The sequence below is a fragment of the Oncorhynchus mykiss genome, chromosome 10 (assembly GCF_013265735.2).
Source record: "Oncorhynchus mykiss isolate Arlee chromosome 10, USDA_OmykA_1.1, whole genome shotgun sequence".
Lineage (NCBI taxonomy): Eukaryota > Metazoa > Chordata > Actinopteri > Salmoniformes > Salmonidae > Oncorhynchus > Oncorhynchus mykiss.
The window spans coordinates 63,324,792-63,346,119 of NC_048574.1; the positions used below are offsets into that span (position 1 = coordinate 63,324,792).

A 21,328-nucleotide genomic window follows, 5' to 3' on the forward strand; every position below is an offset into this window, starting at 1 on the left:
TGTAGGAAGCGGAAAAAGTCCTGCTTTGGGAGTCGATATTTCTCGACCATCTGCTCAAATGACAATCAAATCTTATCAGAAAATAAGTCATTTAGTCTGCGTATGCCCTTATTAAGCCAAAAGTTAAATCCAGCATCCAGCAATCCTGGACTAAAATCTGGGTTGTTAAGAATTGGGGTAAGAGCAGAGGTTAGTTTGGACCTTCCCAGGAAGCATGGAACTGACCTCCATACTTTGAGTGTGTTAAGTGTAATGGGATTTTTGCAGTGATCTTCTACAGACTTGAAACTTCTGAAAAATTAAATATCCTGTAAGGGGTATTTTGAAAGAGAAGTCTCAATGTCTAACCAAATAGAGAAGTCATCATTTGTGATCCAGTCAGAAATATAACATAGGTGGGCACACCATTGATAGAACCTGATATTGGGCAGGTCCAAGCCTCCCATAGAACTTGGCAGCTGCAATATTGCCATCTTAAGTCTTGGCTTGCGTTTACTCCATATAATGGAACTTAGCCATCCATTTACATCCTTTATTACCTTGTTGGAGAGTAATACTGGGATCATTTGGATTGGGTAAAGTAGTCTAGGTAAAATGTTCATTTTCAAGAGGGATATTCTACCCAAACAAGAAATCGGGAGAGAGTTCCAGCGCTCCAGATCCTGTCTTATTGTATCAAACAAGGGAACAGAATTGGCTTTGTACATTTGCTGGAATTTAGGAGTTACAAATATACCCAGATACATGAAACCTGAGGGAGACCATTTAAAAGGGAAGGGGGAGAAGTATTAGGTACAGAGTGTAGGTTACCAAGTGGCATAGCATCTGATTTAGTTAAGTTAATCTTGTAGCCTGAGAATTCGCTGAATAATTCAATAATATTAATAAGAGATGTAATTGAAGTCTCGGGACTAGAGATGAATATCAGGACATCATCAGCATACAAGCTTATTTTATGGTGAACATCACCAATGAGCAGCCCCTGTATAGCAGGAGGTACCCTGATGGCCTCGGCCAGTGGCTCCATAACGAGTGCAAATAAGAGAGGGGACAAAGGACAGCCCTGTCTGGTACCTCTGCATATAGAGAAACTATTTGACCTTAGCCCATTAGTAAAGACAGCAGCAGATCATCATATAAAACTTTCACCCATTTTATAAAGTTGTCCCCGAGACCAAATTTATTTAGAGCAAAGAATAGGTAAGACCACTCCACACGATCAAATGCTTTCTCAGCATCTAGGGAGAGCACAAGACCATCCATAGCACTTTGTTGGTAGGCTTGAATTACATTAAGAAGCCGCCTGACATTGTTGCATGACTTACGGCCCTTAATGAAGCCAGTTTGGTCTCCTTTCACAATTAGTGGCAGTGAGTCCTCTAATCTTGTGGCTAGAATTTTAGAAAGCAATTTTATATCCACATTCAGAAGGGAAATTGGTCTGTACGAGGAACAAGACTCTGGACATTTCCCTTTTTGAGAATAAGTGATATGTTGGCTTCTCTCAGCGTTTGAGGGAGCTGGTCATTTGAAAATGAGTGGTTAAACATATCACGCAATGGCTCAAGGATCAGTCCATGGAACTCTTTATAGAACTCACTACAAAACCCATCTGGTCCTGGGGCCTTACCATTTTGCAGATTCTTAATTGCGAACATTATCTCTTCCTCGGTAATAGGGGCATTAAGGAGAGACCTCTGTTCTTCGGAGATAGTAGGGAGCTCAATATTAGAAAATAAGTTCTCCATTAATTTGGGTGCATCCTTTGGCAGTTCTGAGGCATAAAGGTTTGTATAAAATGTCTTAAATTAGTCATTTATCAATTTATTTGTATATAAATGATTGCCATCAGAATCAGTAATAGTAGCAATTGACTGAGAGACAGCTCTCTTTTTAGCTAGGTATGCCAAGTACTTTCCTGGCTTATCGCCATGTTCATATAGCTTTTGCCTGACAAATCTAATTTTCTTTTCAGCGTCCTGTGTTAGGAGAGAGTCCAACGTTGATCTAAGGACTGATATTTCCTTTAATAGGGCAGGAGTGGGAGTTTTAATGTAGTCCTTCTCTGTAGTTCTCAAATTCACCCTCAAACGTTTTTTGCTTTCCACGCTTTTTCCGTCTCTTAGTGGCTGTGTACGACATAATCAGACCCCTGGCATACGCTTTACAGGTTTCCCAAAGGAGCAAGGGGTTATCTGTTGATTGAGAGTTAATAGATAAAAATGCTTTAAACTCTGTAATAAAATATGATGTGAATGTATGGTCTTTAAGAATGGTTGTATTCAACCTCCAATGTCTTGACCGATTGAATGCCCCGTTGAGTTTTATGTCCAGGATCACCTCAGCATGATCAGATATGACTATGCTTCCTATCCCAGCGGATAAAACAGACTGCAAAGACGTCCTGGGCATAAAAAAGTAATCTATTCTAGTCTGACATCCATGAGGTGCAGAGAAAAAAGTGAACTCTCTGTTGGAGGGATGAAAATTTATCCAGACATCCGCATACCCCAGATCATCACAAATAGCTTTAAGCTTTAAGTGACTTAGCTTGAGGAGAGAGTGAAGCTATACCGCTGGGAAACTTATCAATAAGGGGGTTCAACAAACAATTAAAATCTCCTCCAACCACTGCAGTGTCCGAGTTTAATTCTGAAAAGTCTAGAAATACCTTAGTGCGGAAATCAGAGGGGTGGGCAGGGGGGAAGTAAATATTCATTATGGAAATGTTCTGCCCTTGTAAAGTACCATTAATTATAACAAAGCGACCAAATTTATCTTTCACACAATTCAAGACCTTAAGTGGTAAGTTATTTTTCACAAGAATTGCTACACCTCTACTTCTGGATGTAAATGATGAGAAAAACACTTGACCAAACCCCCCTTGTTGTAATTTCAGGTGATCCTTATCATCCAAATGAGTTTCTTGCAACAGGGCAATATCAAAATATTTTTTTATTCAAAAAAGACAGTACCTTTTTCCTTTTAATTATGTTCCATGTACATACACACAGTCTGTTACCTGCCATTGCACCTTGACCATTCAATATCCAGACTGAATCCTACTGTAAAAGTGGGGTGGTACCTTTTTCCATGTGTTGAACTCTCTTCTAGCTCACCGAGCATAAACAAACGATATGAACCCTGAACTCGAACTATACTAAACCCCAAAATAAACATGTAAAGATCCAAAAGGGGGTTTCCCACTAGCTAACATGCAGGGGATTTCAACTCTCCAATGTAGACTCTTAAGTCCGCATTGCCACTCAATAGCCTCATCCTTTATATATATGGAAATGAAAATCAATAGAAGAAGATTGAGGCTCTTCCACCTAAAACCAATTCTGGGCACCAATATGGATTCACACATATCTCAGCCTGAGCTATAGTGGCAGTTACTTTAGCAAGAAAAATAATAAAGATACGAATATTACTGAACCGGAGTACGTGAGAACTCACACCACTGTTTCATGATCAGATTCAACCAAAAATAAAAACGTTATCCAATGCTGCGGAGGTGCAGCTTAAAGTTATTTAACCGGAGAAAGTCAACAAACGCAGCAGCCTCTTCAGGTGTGTAGAGCTTTTTAGACAATCCGTTGACCATAATCTTCAATGTGGCCGGGTACAGCAGTGCGTAGTCCATCTTCATTCTCCTGAGTCGAGCCTTCGCCTCATCAAACGCTTTGCGTCTTCGTACAACCGCTGTGGAATAATCATTGAAGAATTAGACCTTTGGACCTTTACGTTGACTACCATCAGAGCCGATGTTTCTAGCCGCGTCCATGACGCGCTGCTTGTCGGTGAAGTTGTGGAACTTTATTACCACTGGTCGTGGGCGCTGGTTGGGACCGGGTATCGGTGCTTGAGAGTGATGGGCTCTGTCCAGCTTCACACGACCAGCCTTAGTGTCCATTTGTAGTTAGCCAGGGATCCATTCCTCAAAGAATTTTACTGAACGTGTCCCTTCAGAATTTTCCGGGAGTCCCACAACACGAATATTACATCTGCGTCCTCGATTATCCAATGTCAATGTGCTCCTTCATTTCGCGCACCGGTTTCTCAAGTGTTTTTATCTTAGTGTCCATAGATGAAATTGAAGTTTCCACTGTAGCAATTCTTCCTTCCGCCTCATCAAAACGTTTCACAACCCTCTGTAGTTCAGCTGATTGGCCTGCTATTGATTCCAAGACCGTTCTTATCTTAACGTTCTTATCTTAACATCATTAGTAATGTTATCAGTCATCTTTTGAATCACCAGGTCCATTGTGCCTGGATCCGCAATGGTGTTAGCTTTACTAACGTTAGCTAGCTCCTCCTGCACATCTACAGGGGTGGTGGATTTGGTTGAGTTCTTAGTAGTTCTGTTGGGCATGTTGTCGGAAATTTTTGAGAAATAGTCGTCAAGACTCATTGTAGGATCTAACTTATTTAGCCAAAAAAAAGATTAATGTAAAATATACATTTACAAATGCCACGGGAGCTCGCTGAAACACAGTGCTCTCTCTACGGCGCCATTTTGTCCCCCAATTAGAAGACTAATTGATCAGATATTAAAATATCTGAAAGTTATATTAGGAAAATTATAACTTTGTAATCTGAATATTTTCCTTGGTGCCCCGACTTCCTAGTTAATTACATCTACTTGATTAGTTAATCACATAATAATAATAATTACAGAGAATTGATTTGATAAACTAAATAAGTCTTCAGTTTAATGATGCCAGCTTTGTGATGGCCACTCCAATACCTTGACTTTATTGTCCTTAAGCCATTTTGCCACACTTTGGAAGTATGCTTGGGGTCATTGTCCATTTGGAAGACACATTTGCAACCAAGCTTTAACTTCCTGACTGATGTCTTGAGATGTTGCTTCAATATATCCATGCAATTGTCCTTTCTCATGAAGCCATCTATTTTGTGACGTGCACCAGTCCCTCCTGCAGCAAAGCACCCCCACAACAGGATGCTGCCACCCTCATGCTTAGCAGCAATGCCTTCCATAGCATCAATGCCTTCCTCTTGCAGGAACTGCTGACACACTCCAGCCACATGAGGTTTAGCATTGTCTTGCATTAGGAGGAACCCAGGGTCAACCGCACCAGCATATGGTCTCACAAGGGGACTGAGGATCTCATCTCGGTACCTAATGAATCAAATCAAATCAAATGTATTTATATAGCCCTTCGTACATCAGCTGATATCTCAAAGTGCTGTACAGAAACCCAGCCTAAAACCCCAAACAGCAAGCAATGCAGGTGTAGAAGCACGGTGGCTAGGAAAAACTCCCTAGAAAGGCCAAAACCTAGGAAGAAACCTAGAGAGGAACCAGGCTATGTGGGGTGGCCAGTCCTCTTCTGGCTGTGCCGGGTGGAGATTATAACAGAACATGGCCAAGATGTTAAAATGTTCATAAATGACCAGCATGGTCAAATAATAATAAGGCAGAACAGTTGAAACTGGAGCAGCAGCACGGCCAGGTGGACTGGGGACAGCAAGGAGTCATCATGTCAGGTAGTCCTGAGGCATGGTCCTAGGGCTCAGGTCCTCCGAGAGAGAGAAAGAAAGAGAGAAAGAGAATTAGAGAGAGCACGCTTAAATTCACACAGGACACCGAATAGGACAGGAGAAGTACTCCAGATATAACAAACTGACCCTAGCCCCCCGACACATAAACTACTGCAGCATAAATACTGGAGGCTGAGACAGGAGGGGTCAGGAGACACTGTGGCCCCATCCGAGGACACCCCCGGACAGGGCCAAACAGGAAGGATATAACCCCACCCAATTTGCCAAAGCACAGCCCCCACACCACTAGAGGGATATCTTCAACCACAAACTTACCATCCTGAGACAAGGCCGAGTATAGCCCACAAAGATCTCCCCCACGGCACAACCCAACCTAATGGCAGTCAGGCTACCTATGGAGAGCACATGGAGTGCTGTGCGGCCCCCCAAAGAAATGCCACCCCACACCATGACTGACCCACCGCCAAACCGGTCATGCTGGAGGATGTTGCAGGCAGCAGAACGTTCTCCACGGCCAACTGAAATAAATCCTTCTCTCTACTATTATTTGGACATTTCACATTCCTAAAATAAAGTTGTGATCCTAACTGACCTAAAACATGGAATTTTTACTAGGATTAAATGTCAGGAATTGTGAAAAACAAAGTTTAAATGTATTTGGCTAAGGTGTATGTAAATTCCGACTTCAATTGTAAATGGAAACTAAAATCTGGACATTGACTAACCAGAACAACCTGTTTTTTTTGCAAACTCCAATAATGGTCGTCCCGTGCGAATCAACATCCCCGTGTTTTTAGATTAATGTCTGAGTTTGACAGTTGTTTCTCGCGATTTGAGCAAGAAAACAATAACTGATTCGATAAATTGAGCAAAGTACGTTTTGTGCGAATGAATTCACCAAATCCATCATTGGAAAATATGGCGACTATTTAATGCCACACTTGCTGTTAATAGATCGCAAAGTAGCATACATCTGAGCTAAACTTTTGGAACAAGTTCACTTTCTCATCCATAGCCAAAAACGCATGTCAAGCGCAAGTTATCTGTTTAGCTCACACCTGAAGGCTGGGGGCATTTAGGACGTATTCTACTGCGGATAGCTAAAATATCCGAATGATTATGATCACACTTCCTCAATTCAAATATTAGGGCGACACTTTACCAAATATGGTTTGGTATGGTTTAGAAACTTGGGAACCAAACTCAAGTTATCAGCCTAGTCTGTCATCGCCTGGATTTCTTGAATAATCTTCACGCCTAGAAAAACAACCTATAGGCTTCCGTCATAACTGTCAATTTATAGAAGAAAAAAAAGAAAGCATCACAGGGGGCAAAAAAAACGAATCCCGTCTGAATCGTTCACCGGGATAACGGACATAAATAAATAAATAATAAATACATAACCGCGGTTCTCTAGTATTACTAGTCCCGTGAGAATAGGGCTATAGCCTTCATAATAACTCCTGCAGAATTAGTATGTATTGCACTAAAATGATACACCAAACGTAGGCAATTTCTTTCTGCATCTTGAGATAATGCAATGCTCAATTAGATACCATCATCATAAAAGCCTCATAAAAACGGATAGTATTTTAACCACATCAAATATGCATCGAAGCCGAACTGAAATCTTATCAGAAACACGTTGGGCCGTTTTCACAGGTTTATTTTTCCTGACAACCTGTCAAACTGATGTCATTTGAAGATTTTATACAGAAAATCTGTCCCGTTATTTATTTATTGTATTTTTTTCCCAAGTACCTAAACGTCTTCACCAATGTCAACTAAATCGAAGCATTCATTCTATCGATCTATTACGTTATTCTACTGAGCTAGGGTATAGTTAGTATTCTAGGGCAACATAATGGCAAAAGAGAAGCTACAGTGTATCTAGTTATAAACAAGTTGATTAATAGCATACCAAAACGTCGGACGTTATAAGTTGAAACATATCTATATCAGGCAACAAAAAATAAAACCCTGCACCCCCTGTCAAAAAAATCGTTCTGCAGTCTTTGACTGTAGCCAATAGCGCATTTTCTATATGAACTATAGGGTTAGGGTGGGCTTCAGAATGTCTTTTTTTTCTTCATGAGCATGGCCTTATTTCTATTACGGCATATTGGATGACTTTCATTCATATTCCATTCACCCAGTTCAATGTAACATTGATAGGTTTAGGCTACTACATGATACTCAAATTTTCCCTATACCCATTATGAGGTTGCTACCACCTAGCCTATGAATGAAAGTTTACAAAGTAGGTGTACACAGGTCGACAGAATTATTTGAGGTGACAGACAGTTACACATGGACAGACAGTGAGTGACACATTCAATACCGCCTTGCACACTCTTCCCTGCATCTAGCTGATCTAATGTGTAATCATTCGTCCAACAGTTGCAAACGAGAGTTTCCATTGGACAAATTCAGGTATGTTTATCCCCGTTTCGTTCCGGTTAAGAAACGTTTTTCAACAGAATGGTCAGAAAGTATCACCAGTAATCACAGTTCACTTTAATAGCGGCCAAGTTGTATTCCATTAGAAAACAGTGTGTTTTAATCAATGATTTGATGGCGTAACTATATTAGTAGTCTTATCTAAAAAGGACAACTTTTTTCAATGTTTTACTATTTAAAAAAAAAAGAAATTCAAGTCCTCCCCTTCCTCCTCTGAGGAACCTCCACTGGTGTGATGAGGTCAGATGTGATGTATACTAGTCTCAATGAAAGTCTAAGAATGAAAAGTCCCATTTCGTGTTTATTAAACATAAACAAGTGTTAAATACACCAACATACACCTGTCTCAACTACAAATCTGTATGATAAACTACATTTATTTTCTCATTAAGTGTCTTTGGAAAGAAATTAAGTAGTTGAATGGCATTTGTGAACATCATATGTACGCAGTACAAACACAATATGTAACAGACTTTTTAGGCTTATAAATGTCTGGATGCAATATTCTACCCAGGAATATTCAACACTATTACTCTCATTATTCCAAAAATGACAATTCATGTTTGTCTTTAATTCAGGGTTTGAGTGGTATGGTTACTTTCTATGTTATAGAGTGGAATGGTTTTCTATTGGTGTGTCCTGAGGTAGCTCCTCTCTGAGAATCTCTTCCCACAGTGTGTACAGGCGAACAGTCACTCTCCCGTGTGGACCTTGAGGTGCATCTTCAGCTGGTGCTGGCTGGAGAATCTCTTCTCACAATGGGGTCAGCTGGAGGATTTCTCCCTTGTGTGGACTCTCTGGTGCCTCTTCAGGTTGCCAGCATGGGCAAAGTGCATGTGACACTGGGTACAGCTGAAGGGTTCCTCCTCATTGTGGACACCCCTATGCCTGATAAGGTTACTCAGGAAGGAGAAGCTCTTGTAACACAGCTTACACTTGAAGGGCCTCTCCTTGGTGTGAACGGTCTGGTGTTGCTTCACATAGTTTGCCTCAGAGAAGCGCTTCCCACACGTGGGGCAGGCATACGGTTTGTCGGCGTCCGTCCTAATGCGTTGCTTCCCACGTTGTGACCCAGATGAGGTAGAAGCAGGAGCCACCACCCTCAGGTCGTTAGTCTTTGAGCTCCCTCCTTGACCTCTAGCCATTGTTTGGGTGTTGTTGAGATTGGGTGCCGTGTTATAGGCTAGGTACCTCTTGTGGTGAACACCCATCCTGACCCGGTCTGTATTGGTGGGGTAACCATGAGGTAACTGAGGAAGGCTAGACCCAGGCCTCCTATGAACCCAGTCATTAGGCATTAGATGAGACCCTGAAGGAGAAGACAGACTTCCTGTTAGACTACCCCCAAGGGGTTCACTCACCACTGTTTGTGAAGGCTGAAGCCCAGGGTGACCTTCTCTGTTCATCATGGACACTGTGGTGTTTGTATCATAGGAACAGGAAGGTCTATCTCTATCAGCCCCAGGCCCTGCTTCATCCCTGCACTGAGACTGTGAAGAGAAGGGTCTGGGCTGCAGACTGGATCCCTGACTGGAGCCTCTGTCTCTCTGATGACCACCAGGGTTGAGGTTATTCAATCCACCTGTCCACTGGTTGTGCTCTGTGTGGTGGTAGAGTTTCTGTCCCTCATGGTTGGGTCTTGGTTCCAACTCGGGAAGGAAGAGCGACGGCTCCTGATCCAGGGTACTGATCCGGGGCCAGGGTGTGTGCCCAGCCGCCTCAGAGGCCCAGTGTCTCCAGCCAGCAACACCGGATATCAGCAGGTCCTCATGGACAGCAGACTGTAAACACAAATTGTACAGAAAAGCATACAAGTTTATATAAGAAACTCTGCTGTACAACACAGAAACATGATATTATAAAATGTTAACCACAGTCAAGCCCATCTCTAACACTGTGATTGAAGTACCTAACAATATGGAACCTTTGGGGTTTATTATAAAACAATTCCATATGTGTTGAATCAAGAATGAAATATAATGTTCTGGTTAGACTGAGACAAGGGAAACTCAGTCCCTGCAATGATACAAAAATAACCAAGTCAGTCAGCACAGAGTAAATTTTGTATTTAATTTCACAAAATGATCATACACTAAGACAACTTGAAGTATAGTACTTTTATTGCACAAAACGATACGTGACAAATATAATAACTTTTTCACTATGGTAACACTTGACCTTTTCTGTAAATCTGGTACCCCCTTTTCCACATTGGAAAAGGCTCAACATTACATAACACACAACTTCACATAAAGTAAACATTAATTAAGGCACCATAATTATCTCACTATAAAACACCAGTATTAACCTAAAGGGGGAAAATGTGTCACTCTTCATCAGTGAAGTATTTGTACAGACACCATCACAACAACCATCACCATATCATCTACTCTGCCTCATCATACTCATTCTTTCTTCAGTTCACCTCATCCAGTTCCCTCCTACATCCAAAACCAACAGAATTAACTACAAACATACTAGCTAGTACTACATAACATGTTACTTACTATACTCTATACATGGGCCATGTGCATTTTCTGCTGATGTATCCTAAGGTAGCTCCTCTCGGAGAACCTCTTCCCGCAGTGCATACAGGCAAACGGCCTCTCTCCCGTGTGGACCTTCAGGTGCATCTTCAGTTGGTGCTGGTGGGAGAACCTCTTCTCACACTGGGGGCAGCTGAAAGGTTTCTCCCCTGTGTGGACCCTCTGGTGTCTCTTCAGGTGGTGCTGATGGGAGAACCTCTTCTCACACAGTTGGCAGCCGAATGGTTTCTCCCCCGTGTGCATCCTCTGGTGGATCTCCACCTGTTTGGGGAAACTGAAGGCTTTCCCACAGAATGAACACGGGAAGCGCTTCTCTTTGCCACCGGATCTACTGATAACGTCACTACTACTGTCATTTGTCAATGGGCTGGTGCTGCCATTTAGTTTTGAGTCACTGGCATTGTCTGAGGTCTGGTTTAACATTAGGAAAGTGTGAGAAGGATGAAGGCCAGGGAGTGTCTGTGTTGTCGCAGGGTCCATGTTCCAGTTGATAGATCCTATAGAAGGCAGGCTGAAGGCAGCACCTGTTAGGGGGTTAACCTGAGGCATCAGTCTCTCTGAATCACAACTATTGGAGCAGGACGGAGCATCCCTACCCGAGTCTGTGTCTGTTCTCTCCCGCCTCATATGGACACCTCCCCGTCCCCGCAGACCAAATCTACGCCTCTCCCTGGTCACAGCCAGTCTGTTGTCATGGAGACTAAGATTGGTTGTTGTTTTGTGTCCCACTATCTGTTTCTGGTTAACAGTGTTGTTCCCCAGCCCAGAGTTGAGGACGCTGTCCCATCCACTGACCTCCACTATGTCACCTCTGGTCCTGGCCTGCTCAGTGATGTTGTTCCCTGGGCGCTTGACTGCACTGATCTGGGTCTGGGAATCCAAGATGGGAGCCCAGTCTCCTGTGTTAGCCTCCAGCCAACCACCTGCAGGAAGAGGTAACAAAATAGACTTTACATGGCATAGAAAACTTTACGTATGTTGTTTTTTTACCTGGTCAATCACCTGGTTATACATTATATACATCATACATTATAATGTGTGTTTTTATATGTAAACATAAATTGTATTTATGAATGAAGAAAAAATAGAATAGCCAGGTGCATCACTATTCCCATTGTAGATCTATTACTGTATGTAGGCTATATGTATTTCTCCCTTACCTTGCTCCCCCATCTTTAGTCCACTCGGCAGGTCAATACTATCTGGTCCGTCTTCTATTGTCTCCTCTTTGACCAGCAGCAGATCAGGCTTCCAATCATCCATGTCTACTGACTGTAAGAGATACAGAGTGAGAGGATGTTGGATCAAGAAATCTGATATGAGCACCCTGCTATGGAGCATTTTCTGATTGAGCAATTAGGGATTGCTGTGAGTACTATGCAAACAGGTCAATTGATTTGATACTATGCAAACGTGTTAGTTGATTTGATTACTTGACACTCTTTAACAGTTTGATTATTTAAAAGGCATGGTCCCACACTTAAGACAAAATTCACCAAGACCTCATTAGTTAATTTGATTACTTGACAGTTGTGATGGATTTATTTTTTTTACCCAAATTTCGTGGTATCCAATTGGTAGTTACAGTCTTGTCTCATTGCTGCAACTCCCTTATGGACACGGGAGAGGTGAAGGTCGAGAGCCGTGTGTCCTCCGAAACACAACCCAACCAAGCTGCACTGCTTCTTGACACAATGCCCACTTAACCCGGAAGCCAGCCGCACCAATGTGTCGGAGGAAACACTGTGCACCTGACAACCGTGTCAGCGTGCACTTTGCCTGGCCCGCCACAGGAGTCGCTAGGACAAGGACATCCCTGTCGGCCAAACCCTCCCCTAACCCGGAAGAGATGTTTGTGCATTTCCAATAACTAATTTCTGTGTTCATACAAGTGACTGACTGAACAAATCCTCAATATCAGTATCTGCAATTTGGCAGTACACTCAGAACTTTGTTTTGAGAACGAAAGGATATCTCAGTTTCAAGGTCTCAGCTTGTACAGAAGAAGCCTGGTGAGGTATTCGTCTGTCACATGCATGAACCAAACGTTAATGAGGAATTAATTATGAATGATGAATAAGCTAAATCATGCTAATATAACTTGACTGCGTAAATATTTAAGACAACTAACGGGACTGCCCCGGTAGAGCTCACTTCAGACTGATACCTTATGCATCTAAGTTTGACTGACCTCTCAGCATGCTGGTAATAAACAATGATTCATTTAAGATTGACTTTGAGTGTCCCATGTGTAGAATTTCCATGACACACACTTTAATGGTTTGACAATTCAAAGGCATGGTGCCACACGTAAGACACAATTATTAAAACCTGGGCCTGTATCCACAAAGTCTCAGAGTAGGATTGCTGATCTAGGATCCTTCCATATAAATCTTATTCACTATGCTCTAAAATACTAAACTGATCCTAGATCAGCACTCATACTCTGAGTGGCTTTGTGGCTATGCCGCTGACCTAAAACCATTCAGACAGTAGTTCAGTGGGCTCACCTCAGTGAGACTGTGTGTGGTCCTGTGCTGCTCAGCTGGTTCCTCTGTGGGTTCAGGAGGTGTAGTCTGGTTGTCCTCCACGACCATGGTCCCCTCAGGGTTCCCCAGACCCTCCTCCCACCCCTCCTCCTTCACCAGCAGCACCTCTGGACCCTCCTCCTCCTGGATGAGAGGTGATACAGATTACACAGACATACACTCCCTCAGATATGTACACACAGATAATAAACACACTTTCAACATGGAGTGTTTACCCATCCCCACTACGTTTGAGTCCTATACTGTAGTTACAGAATGACTTCATTGTTTTTAAACCCATCATGGTGGACATAAATATGATGTGGGTAAAAATAAGTCAGCTATGATAAGTCAAAAGTCATCAGACAAACCTGACAAAACTATTCTGATGTGTACAGTAGGTGTTTGTTGGTGTGTGGGTATCACAGAAGTTTGGTGGCACCTTAATTGGGGAGAACGGGCTTGTGTTAATGACTGGAGCGGAATAGGTGGAATGGTATAAAATACATCAAACACATGGTTTCCAGGTGTTTGACGTCATTCCATTTGCCATTCTCCTCTCAGCAGTCTGCTGTGGTAGGTATGTGTAGGTATATTTAGTAAGTGCAAAATGTATATTGGGTAAAACGTCATGTTTATGCAGAATATGTTGAGATCAGAAGTGATGTATACTAAAGAGTCTCAATGACAGTCTTGGAATGAAAAGTCACATTTTGTGTTTATTAAACATAAACGAGTTCTAAATACACCATATGAAAACCACACATACACATGTCACAGTAACAAATCTGTATTTACTCGATAAACTGCATTTATTTTCTCATTAAAAGTGTCTTGGGAATTTTTGGGGTAGTTGAAAGGAAGTAATGGATTTAACATCAAATGTACAGTACAAACACAATATGAAACTGACTCATTAGGCTTATATATATATGCCTTATATATCACACAATGTCTGGATACTATATTCTACCAAGGAATATTCAACACTGAAATCTGTTACTCTCATTATTCCTTGTTCAGCCTCATGCTTCAACACTTAGTTATTGCGGAAATTGACCCACTACTGCTGTTTACTTTGTGCATCGAAGTCAGAGATCATCAACTAGATTCAGCTGTGGGCCGATATCTTTCTTGCAGATGGTCAAGGGGCCGGAACATAATTATAATTTGTAGACTGAAAATTGACCGCAAGAAGCCCAAACAGATATAATATTTGACAAAAATATAATAATTTCAAAACTTGCTTAAATTTGTATACGATCACATATCTTTCTATTAAACATGGGAAAACTCAGGAACAGATTTCCAAAATTAAAATCAATTGGAACTGATTTGCTGGTGTTTTATTTCCAACAATAAAAACAAATACGAATGTATTCGTTTTAAATTGCTTAGATAACTGAAGTGCGAGCCGCCAGTTGGTGAACCCGGATCTACATCATCTCGCTGAGTCTACCTTTACGTAGTGTTGAATATTCAACCCAGGAATATTCAACACTGAAATCTGTTACTCTTGTTAATCCAAATGCATCTGTGGATCTTTTCTGCAGACAACAATGACAATTAATGGTCGTTTTTAATGCAGGAGGTGATCAACACTTCAGAAGCTATAGAGTGGAATGGTTTTTCTTCTGGTGTATCTTGAGGTAGCTCCTCTCTGAGAACCTCTTCCCACATTGTGTACAGGCGAACGGCCTCTCTCCTGTGTGGACCTTCAGGTGCGTCTTCAGCAGGTGCTGACGGGAGAACCTCTTATCACACTGAGGGCAGCTGAAGGGTTTCTCCCCTGTGTGGACCTTCTGGTGCCTCTTCAGGCTGCCAGACTGGGCGAAGCGCATGTGACACTGGGGGCAGCTGTATGGTTTCTCTCCTGTGTGGACCCTCTGGTGGATCTCCACCTTCTGGGCGCAGCTGAAGCCTTTGTTACAGAACATGCAGAGGAACCGTTTCTCTTTACTATTGCCTGATGTGGCTCCCCCTCCCTGAGTCTGGGCTCCAGTCCTGTCATTTGAGTTCAATACCTGATCGAAAAGGATACGCCCGTGTGAATCAGAAGGCCCCATCGACGTGGACACTAAGCTTTCCCTGTAATCTAAGAAATCTCTGCCCTGTGAGTGTCCATCGCCTAGGTGACTATCTGCATTCCATGTGGGAGGAGTGTCGCCCTCCACTTTCACTGTCACTTCATCTACAACTAGACCCTTCCTTTTCTTATCTAGGCATCCTTCAGAGTACACACTACTACTGTACCGATTCCAGTCTCCTCTAGATAGATCAGTCTGTGTCTCTAAACCCAGGGGCATGTTGCCAGGGTCCATCTCTGTAGTGTAAGAACAACACGGATCATCGCCAGCATTTAACACATCACCTGAATCTGGATTGGAATGAACCGTCCTCGGGCTCGGGTTACTGTAAAGTAAATATTCTGAGCTTGGAGCAGGAGGACACCCCAGTCCCCCAAGCCCCAGTCTCTCCGAGTCTGACCTGTGGTCAGATCCTGTGTGTAAAAGCCTTTGTGTTACTGTTAAAGTCTCTGTGTTGGTCTCTGACTTGAGGACGGTGTTCAGCGTTCCACTGACCTCCGTGATGCTGTGTCGGGTCCTGGGCTGCACTGGGGCGGGGTCCTCTGTGGCTACAGGGAGCGCTCCAGTCCCTCCAGTCTTGATGTCTCTGCTGTGCCGTGGGTCTTCTTCTACTTCAGACCTATCCAGCTTGACCCCAGGACTTTCAACCTCTGCAGACTGACACAAGAAGAGAGGAGGCTATTGGATAACAATGTCATATGGAAGTCTCACAAGCTCCTCTATGGCATATAAATGAGGATGAACATATTAGCAAGTGAATAACTGAGGGGAGCCTTGCTGAAATAAACTGGCCACATTTGATGTACTGTAATTTTGATGTAATACTATTACACTAACCTCTATCATGATAACATGCTGGGTTGAGGTTCCACTCCCCTCATCAACAGTGATTGGTTGGTCATCTCTCCATGTATTGTGTCCCGCTGGCTTCACAAAGCTCCTGTGGCCTCCAGTGAGATTTCCTTCACCTGATAGAGTGATTGGGGGAAAAGAGGTGGTTAAATTGGGTACTGTCAATGCTTACCTCTATGTTGTAGACTATTGACAGTTTTAACAAGATCTAGAATTGGCAAGGATGTAAGGTAACACTTCTCATAACTTATTGATATACTATTTATTGATGTAAGTATTATGTTCCATGTATCACATTGTTGAGTAAATAATAGGAAATGTAGTAAATCAAGAATCTGGTTAGAATATGATGGATAAGTAATCAGGGGAATTATTGCATACTGTCCAAAAACTGACCAAGACCAAATTCTGGGTAACACATCTGAACACATGTACAGAGGGGAATGGGGCTACTGTACTGAGCTATATATGAACATCACAGGAGGTTGGTTGCAGCTTAATTGGGGAGGACGCGCTCGTGGTAATGGCTGGAGCAGAATTAGCAGAACGGTATCAATGTGTTTGATGTCATTCATTTGCACCGTTCCAGACATTACAATGAGCCATCCTCCCCTGATTTACCTCTTGCGATTCCTCTGTATCGGTCGAGGATCTTGACACTACTGGGACGACTGGCGAGGACGCGCTCTCGCATTGTCCTCTCGGCGCGCTCCCGTGCCGTCTTCAGTTCCAGTAGCTGTAGTTTCCTCCGCAATACCCTGTTTTCTTTCTGGCTTTGAGTTATTTCCAAACGAAACACTGCATAGTCGTCGTCTACGAGTTTACATATATCTGCCACGGCTGCATTCGCTAGCACCTCCATAATGGAGGCAATTTGAGTGTGAAAAACCATACAGTTAGCCATTGTTAGCTAACGTTAGCAGCTAGCGTTACCAAATAACGTATATCGAACAAGTCCCTTTTCCAACGCGAATTAAAGACTACATGGGGTGAGTATGTAATGCTGTTAAGTTCAATTAGTCATATTTTGAGTTCCATGGTGTTAATAAACGTATAATTAACGACAATAAAAACGCTAACGTGGAAATTATTCCTGGTCACTGTTCACTTCCGTTTACTTCTTCTTCTTCTCTGAAGTTTAACGGCGGTTGACATCCAATTTGTTACATTACCGCCACCTACTAGACTGCAGTACTTCTACTTTGCTTGAAAAATAAAAATGTAAGAAATAAATACCCTACCATCTAACTTTATAATTTCAAAATTGTATATAATTAGCACCACCCTACTTCACTAATTAACCTTATTTATTCCTACCTCAAGCCATCATCCTGAAAGGATGGTACATCAGCACTTTTTTTTTGAATTGTACACCTTTTTCTCCCCAATTTCGTGGTATCCAATTGTTTAGTAGCTACTATCTTGTCTCATCGCTACAACTCCCGTACGGGCTTGGGAGAAACGAAGGTTGAAAGTCATGCGTCCTTCGATACACAACCCAACCAAGCCGCACTGCGTCTTAACACAGCGCCATCCAACCCGGAAGCCAGCCGCACCAATCTGTCAGAGGAAACACCGTACACCTGGCAACCTTGGTTAGCGCGCACTGCGCCCGGCCCACCACAGGAGTCGCTGGTGAGCGATGGAACAAGGATTTCCCTACCGGCCAAACCCTCCCTAACCCGGACGACGCTAGGCCAATTGTGCGTCGCCCCACGGACCTCCCGGTCGCGGCCGGTTACGACAGAGCCTGGGCGCGAACCCAGAGTTTCTGGTGGCACAGCTGGCGCTGCAGTACAGTCTCTGGTGGCACAGCTGGCGCTGCAGTACAGCCACCCAGGAGGCGCAGGACATCACCACTTAACACACCCTGTAACTCTTCTGTCAAGTCTCGCACACCAAAATACCTTTTTGCAGCTGCCGCCACAACCTCAATTTTCTGCAACTTCCGTTCCATCCCTGCAGTACAGTTTATAACCATTGCTATAAATGCTAAAAATCCAATCTTACTGAAACTTATATCACTTTTTAGCCTATCCCTCCCTGGTACAGATCTACTACTCACACCACTCCTCTCAGGATCCCTCCCCCTTGACCCATGTTCCTCTACTTTCTTCACTGCCTCAGTAAATGACAACTTCTGCACTACTCTAACCCTGGAAACCTTAACCTGCGTCTCACACGGGACATTTCTGATCCCATGTCCCATGGGCACCCCTACAATTAACACATACCATTACTTTCCCCAATGCTACACATTCCTTTGTCTCATGCCCTTCTGCACACTTCTCACACCTAGGAACCTCCCTCCTACACACTGCTGCCACATGCCCATAAACTTGGCACCTGTAGCATCGTAATGTATTCGGCTCATACACTCATACAGGATAACTTATATATCCAAACTTCACTTTGTCGGGCAAAGACTCAACTTCAAAACTAAAAAAAACAGACAATGACTCTTCTGTTTCCCCACTCTCACCACCCTGCCTGCGTCGTATCAAACGACGAGCATCACAAACATGGGGAATCTTTCCCCTCAGCTGGTCAACGTTTATATTTACTGCTACCCCAGTTATCACTAATTTCATTGGTTGCCTTTTCTTGAGAGCGAAACAATTTACTCTCCTTCCCCTATTTGTTTTACTCCGAGCGCCTTCTCCTTCTGACCAACAGAAACACAAACAATTATCACTAGACCACTTCTGGTTACCCTCACCGATTCCATGTTACCCAACTCTTTTTTCACCCACCGTGAGACCACAAATGGATCAGCCAAAAGGCAAGAGTCCACTTTTTCCTTAAACTTCAGTCCTACTGTCACAGACTCATCTTTTTCCTGACCCTCGGTGCATACCTCGGTCTCCGATAACTTCCTCACACCTACCACCTCTGATACTTTGACCTCATTCACTTCCATTTCTCCTCCTGTCTTCAGCTCACTCTGCTTACACTTTCTACCATTCTTTAACAAACCATCTCCCTTTTTTCCACCATTTTTATTCGACTCAAGCTCATCCTCCTCTTCCCTCTCTCTCTTAGACCTCCTCTCCCTCTCTTTTTCCCCTCCATTCCTCGTCCGTTTTCCAAGTATACGTCTCCTTATGATAACACGGTACTACTCCTGACAACCATCTTGTTCTTGCTTTCTCTAGGGACTCCCTTTCCACCACCTCTAACCAACATCAGCATGTCGTCAGCCAATCGCATACTCGACCAGGGGAAGATCACTTGATGGAATGGCACACTTCCGTTTACACTGAAGAGAAAGGATATGAATGGTGGTGTCATAGCTCAAAGGGTGTAGCTAAATGAAAAGTGTATTCGCTCTGTTTTTTGAAATACGGTACTGATTATTACGTTACACGTCAAGTCTCCAATTCAAGTGTCTTTCAAGCTCAGAGCATATTTGTTTATAAAGAACAGTGTGTTAGCAAGAACATAGTAGAATAGAATGGAATATAATTATTTTATTCCATCTACAGCACCTCATTAAGGTAAATATTCAACGGTGCTTTATTTTTTTATTTAACCTTTATTTAACTAGGCATGTCAGTTAAGAACAAATTCTTATTTACTATGACGGCCTACCAAAAGGCAAAAGGCCTCCTGCGGGGACGGGGATTAAACATAAAGATATAGGACACAACACTACATAAAGAGAGACCTAAGACAACAACATAGCAAGGCAGCAACACATGACAACACAGCATGGTAGCAACACAACATGACAACAACATGTTTGCAAAAACATGGCAGCAGCACAAAACATGGTACAAACATTATTGGGCACAGACAACAACACAAAGGGCAAGAAGGTAGAGACAACAAGGGACAATCAGGGTTAGTGTGTCAGCTGGTGTGAAAGAGAAGCGATTATGATATAGGAAACCAAGTCTAGATTTAATTTTAGCCTGCAGCTTTGATATGTGCTGAGAGAAGGACAGTGTACCGTCCAGCCATACTCCCAAGTACTTGTTTGAGGTGACTACCTCAAGCTCTAAACCCTCAGAGGTAGTAATCACACCTGTGGGGAGAGGGGCATTCTTCTTACCAAACCAAATTACCTTTGTTTTGGAGGTGTTCAGAACAAGGTTAAGTGCAGAGAAAGCTTGTTGGCTGAGACAGCAGATGTTCTGACTTTGTACACTGCACTCTTTGAGAGAGGTTGTTAGCAAACCAGGTAAAAGACCCCCTCAGAGACACCAACACTCCTTAGCCGGCCCACAAGAATGGAATGGTCTACCGTATCAAAAGCTTTGGCCAAGTCAATAAAACTAGCAGCACAACATTGCTTAGAATCAAAGGCAATGGTGACATCATTGAGGACCTTTAAGGTTGCAGTAACACATCCATAACCCGAGTGGAAACCAGATTGCATACCAGAGAGAATACTATAGACATCAAGAAATCCAGTCAGTTGATAATTGACAAGTTGATAGTTGAACACTTGATAAACAGGGCGAAATAGAAATTGGCCTATAACAGTTAAGATCAGCTTGATCTCCCCCTTTAAATAAAGGACGCACAGTGGCTGCCTTCCAAGCAATGGGAACCTCCCCAGAGAGGACAGACAGGTTAAAAAGGTCAGAGACAGGCTTGGCGATGATAGGGGCTGCAACATTAAAAAAGAAAGGGTCTAAACCATCTGACCCAGATGTTTTTTGTGGGTCAAGTTTAAGGAGGTCCTTTAGCACCTCAGACTCAGTGACCGCCTGCAGGGAGAAACTTTGTAGCGAGACAGGGGATAAAGAGGGAGGAGCATCAAGGCTAGTCGCATTAGAAGGGGTGGGAGATGAGGAAATGTTGGATGGGCAAGGAGGCATGGCTGAGTCAAATAGGAATCCTGATGTAATGAAGTGGTGATTAAAGAGCTCAGCCATGCGCTCATTGGCAGTAACAAACACATCATCAACATCAAGGGACATGGGCAGCTGTGAGGAGGAGAGTTTCTTCTCCAGGTCATTAATCGTTTTCCAAAACTTCTTGGGGTTAGACCCACAGAAAGAGAACTGCTCCTTAAAGTAACTTACTTTGGCCTTCCGGATAGCCTGGGTGCACTTATTTCTCATTTGCCTGATTGGGAGCCAGTCAGCCTGAGTATGCGTGTGCCGAGCCTTTCGCCAAATGGAATTCTTGAGGTGGAGTAACTCTGCCAGATAACGGTCAAACCAGGGGCTGAGCCTGTTTTTAATTATCTTTTTTTATGGGGGCGTGTTTGTTATCAATACCACTAAAAATATAAAAAAAGAATGTCCAATTGTCTTCGACAGAAGGGATCAAGCTGATTCTAAACCAATTTACAGAGGCCAGGTCATGAAGGAAG

At 43.0% G+C, this 21,328-nt stretch overlaps 3 protein-coding genes across 8 annotated transcripts in view; 1 reads left to right on the top strand and 2 right to left on the bottom strand.

Moving 5' to 3' along the window:
• Positions 1-21,328, top strand: part of LOC110534616 (oocyte zinc finger protein XlCOF7.1-like) — a 1,104,347-nt gene that overhangs the window by 926,104 nt on the left and 156,915 nt on the right. The window lies entirely within an intron of this gene.
• The window catches only part of LOC110534627 (zinc finger and SCAN domain-containing protein 22-like), a 231,841-nt gene continuing 218,798 nt past the window's right edge, over positions 8,286-21,328 (bottom strand). For 2 of the 4 annotated variants that reach the window (XM_036934511.1, XM_036934515.1), the window contains 3 exons: positions 11,696-11,807; positions 11,331-11,458; positions 8,286-9,770 (listed from right to left, as the gene is read on the bottom strand). In XM_036934511.1, the coding sequence (XP_036790406.1) occupies positions 8,754-9,770; positions 11,331-11,458; positions 11,696-11,807 (1,257 nt within the window). In that variant the 3' untranslated portion in view covers positions 8,286-8,753. Of the gene's footprint in view, positions 9,771-9,810; positions 11,459-11,695; positions 11,808-21,328 lie in introns of those variants that run through there. The other 2 variants (XM_036934514.1, XM_036934512.1) reach the window with 2 other exon arrangements.
• LOC118936410 (zinc finger protein 629-like) lies at positions 13,763-17,178 on the bottom strand. Its single transcript, XM_036934517.1, has 3 exons — positions 16,624-17,178; positions 15,988-16,118; positions 13,763-15,807 (listed from the first exon to the last, which is right to left on the bottom strand). The coding sequence occupies exons 1-3, from the start codon at positions 16,904-16,906 to the stop codon at positions 14,674-14,676; spliced, it is 1,548 nt and encodes a 515-aa protein (XP_036790412.1). The 5' UTR covers positions 16,907-17,178; the 3' UTR covers positions 13,763-14,673.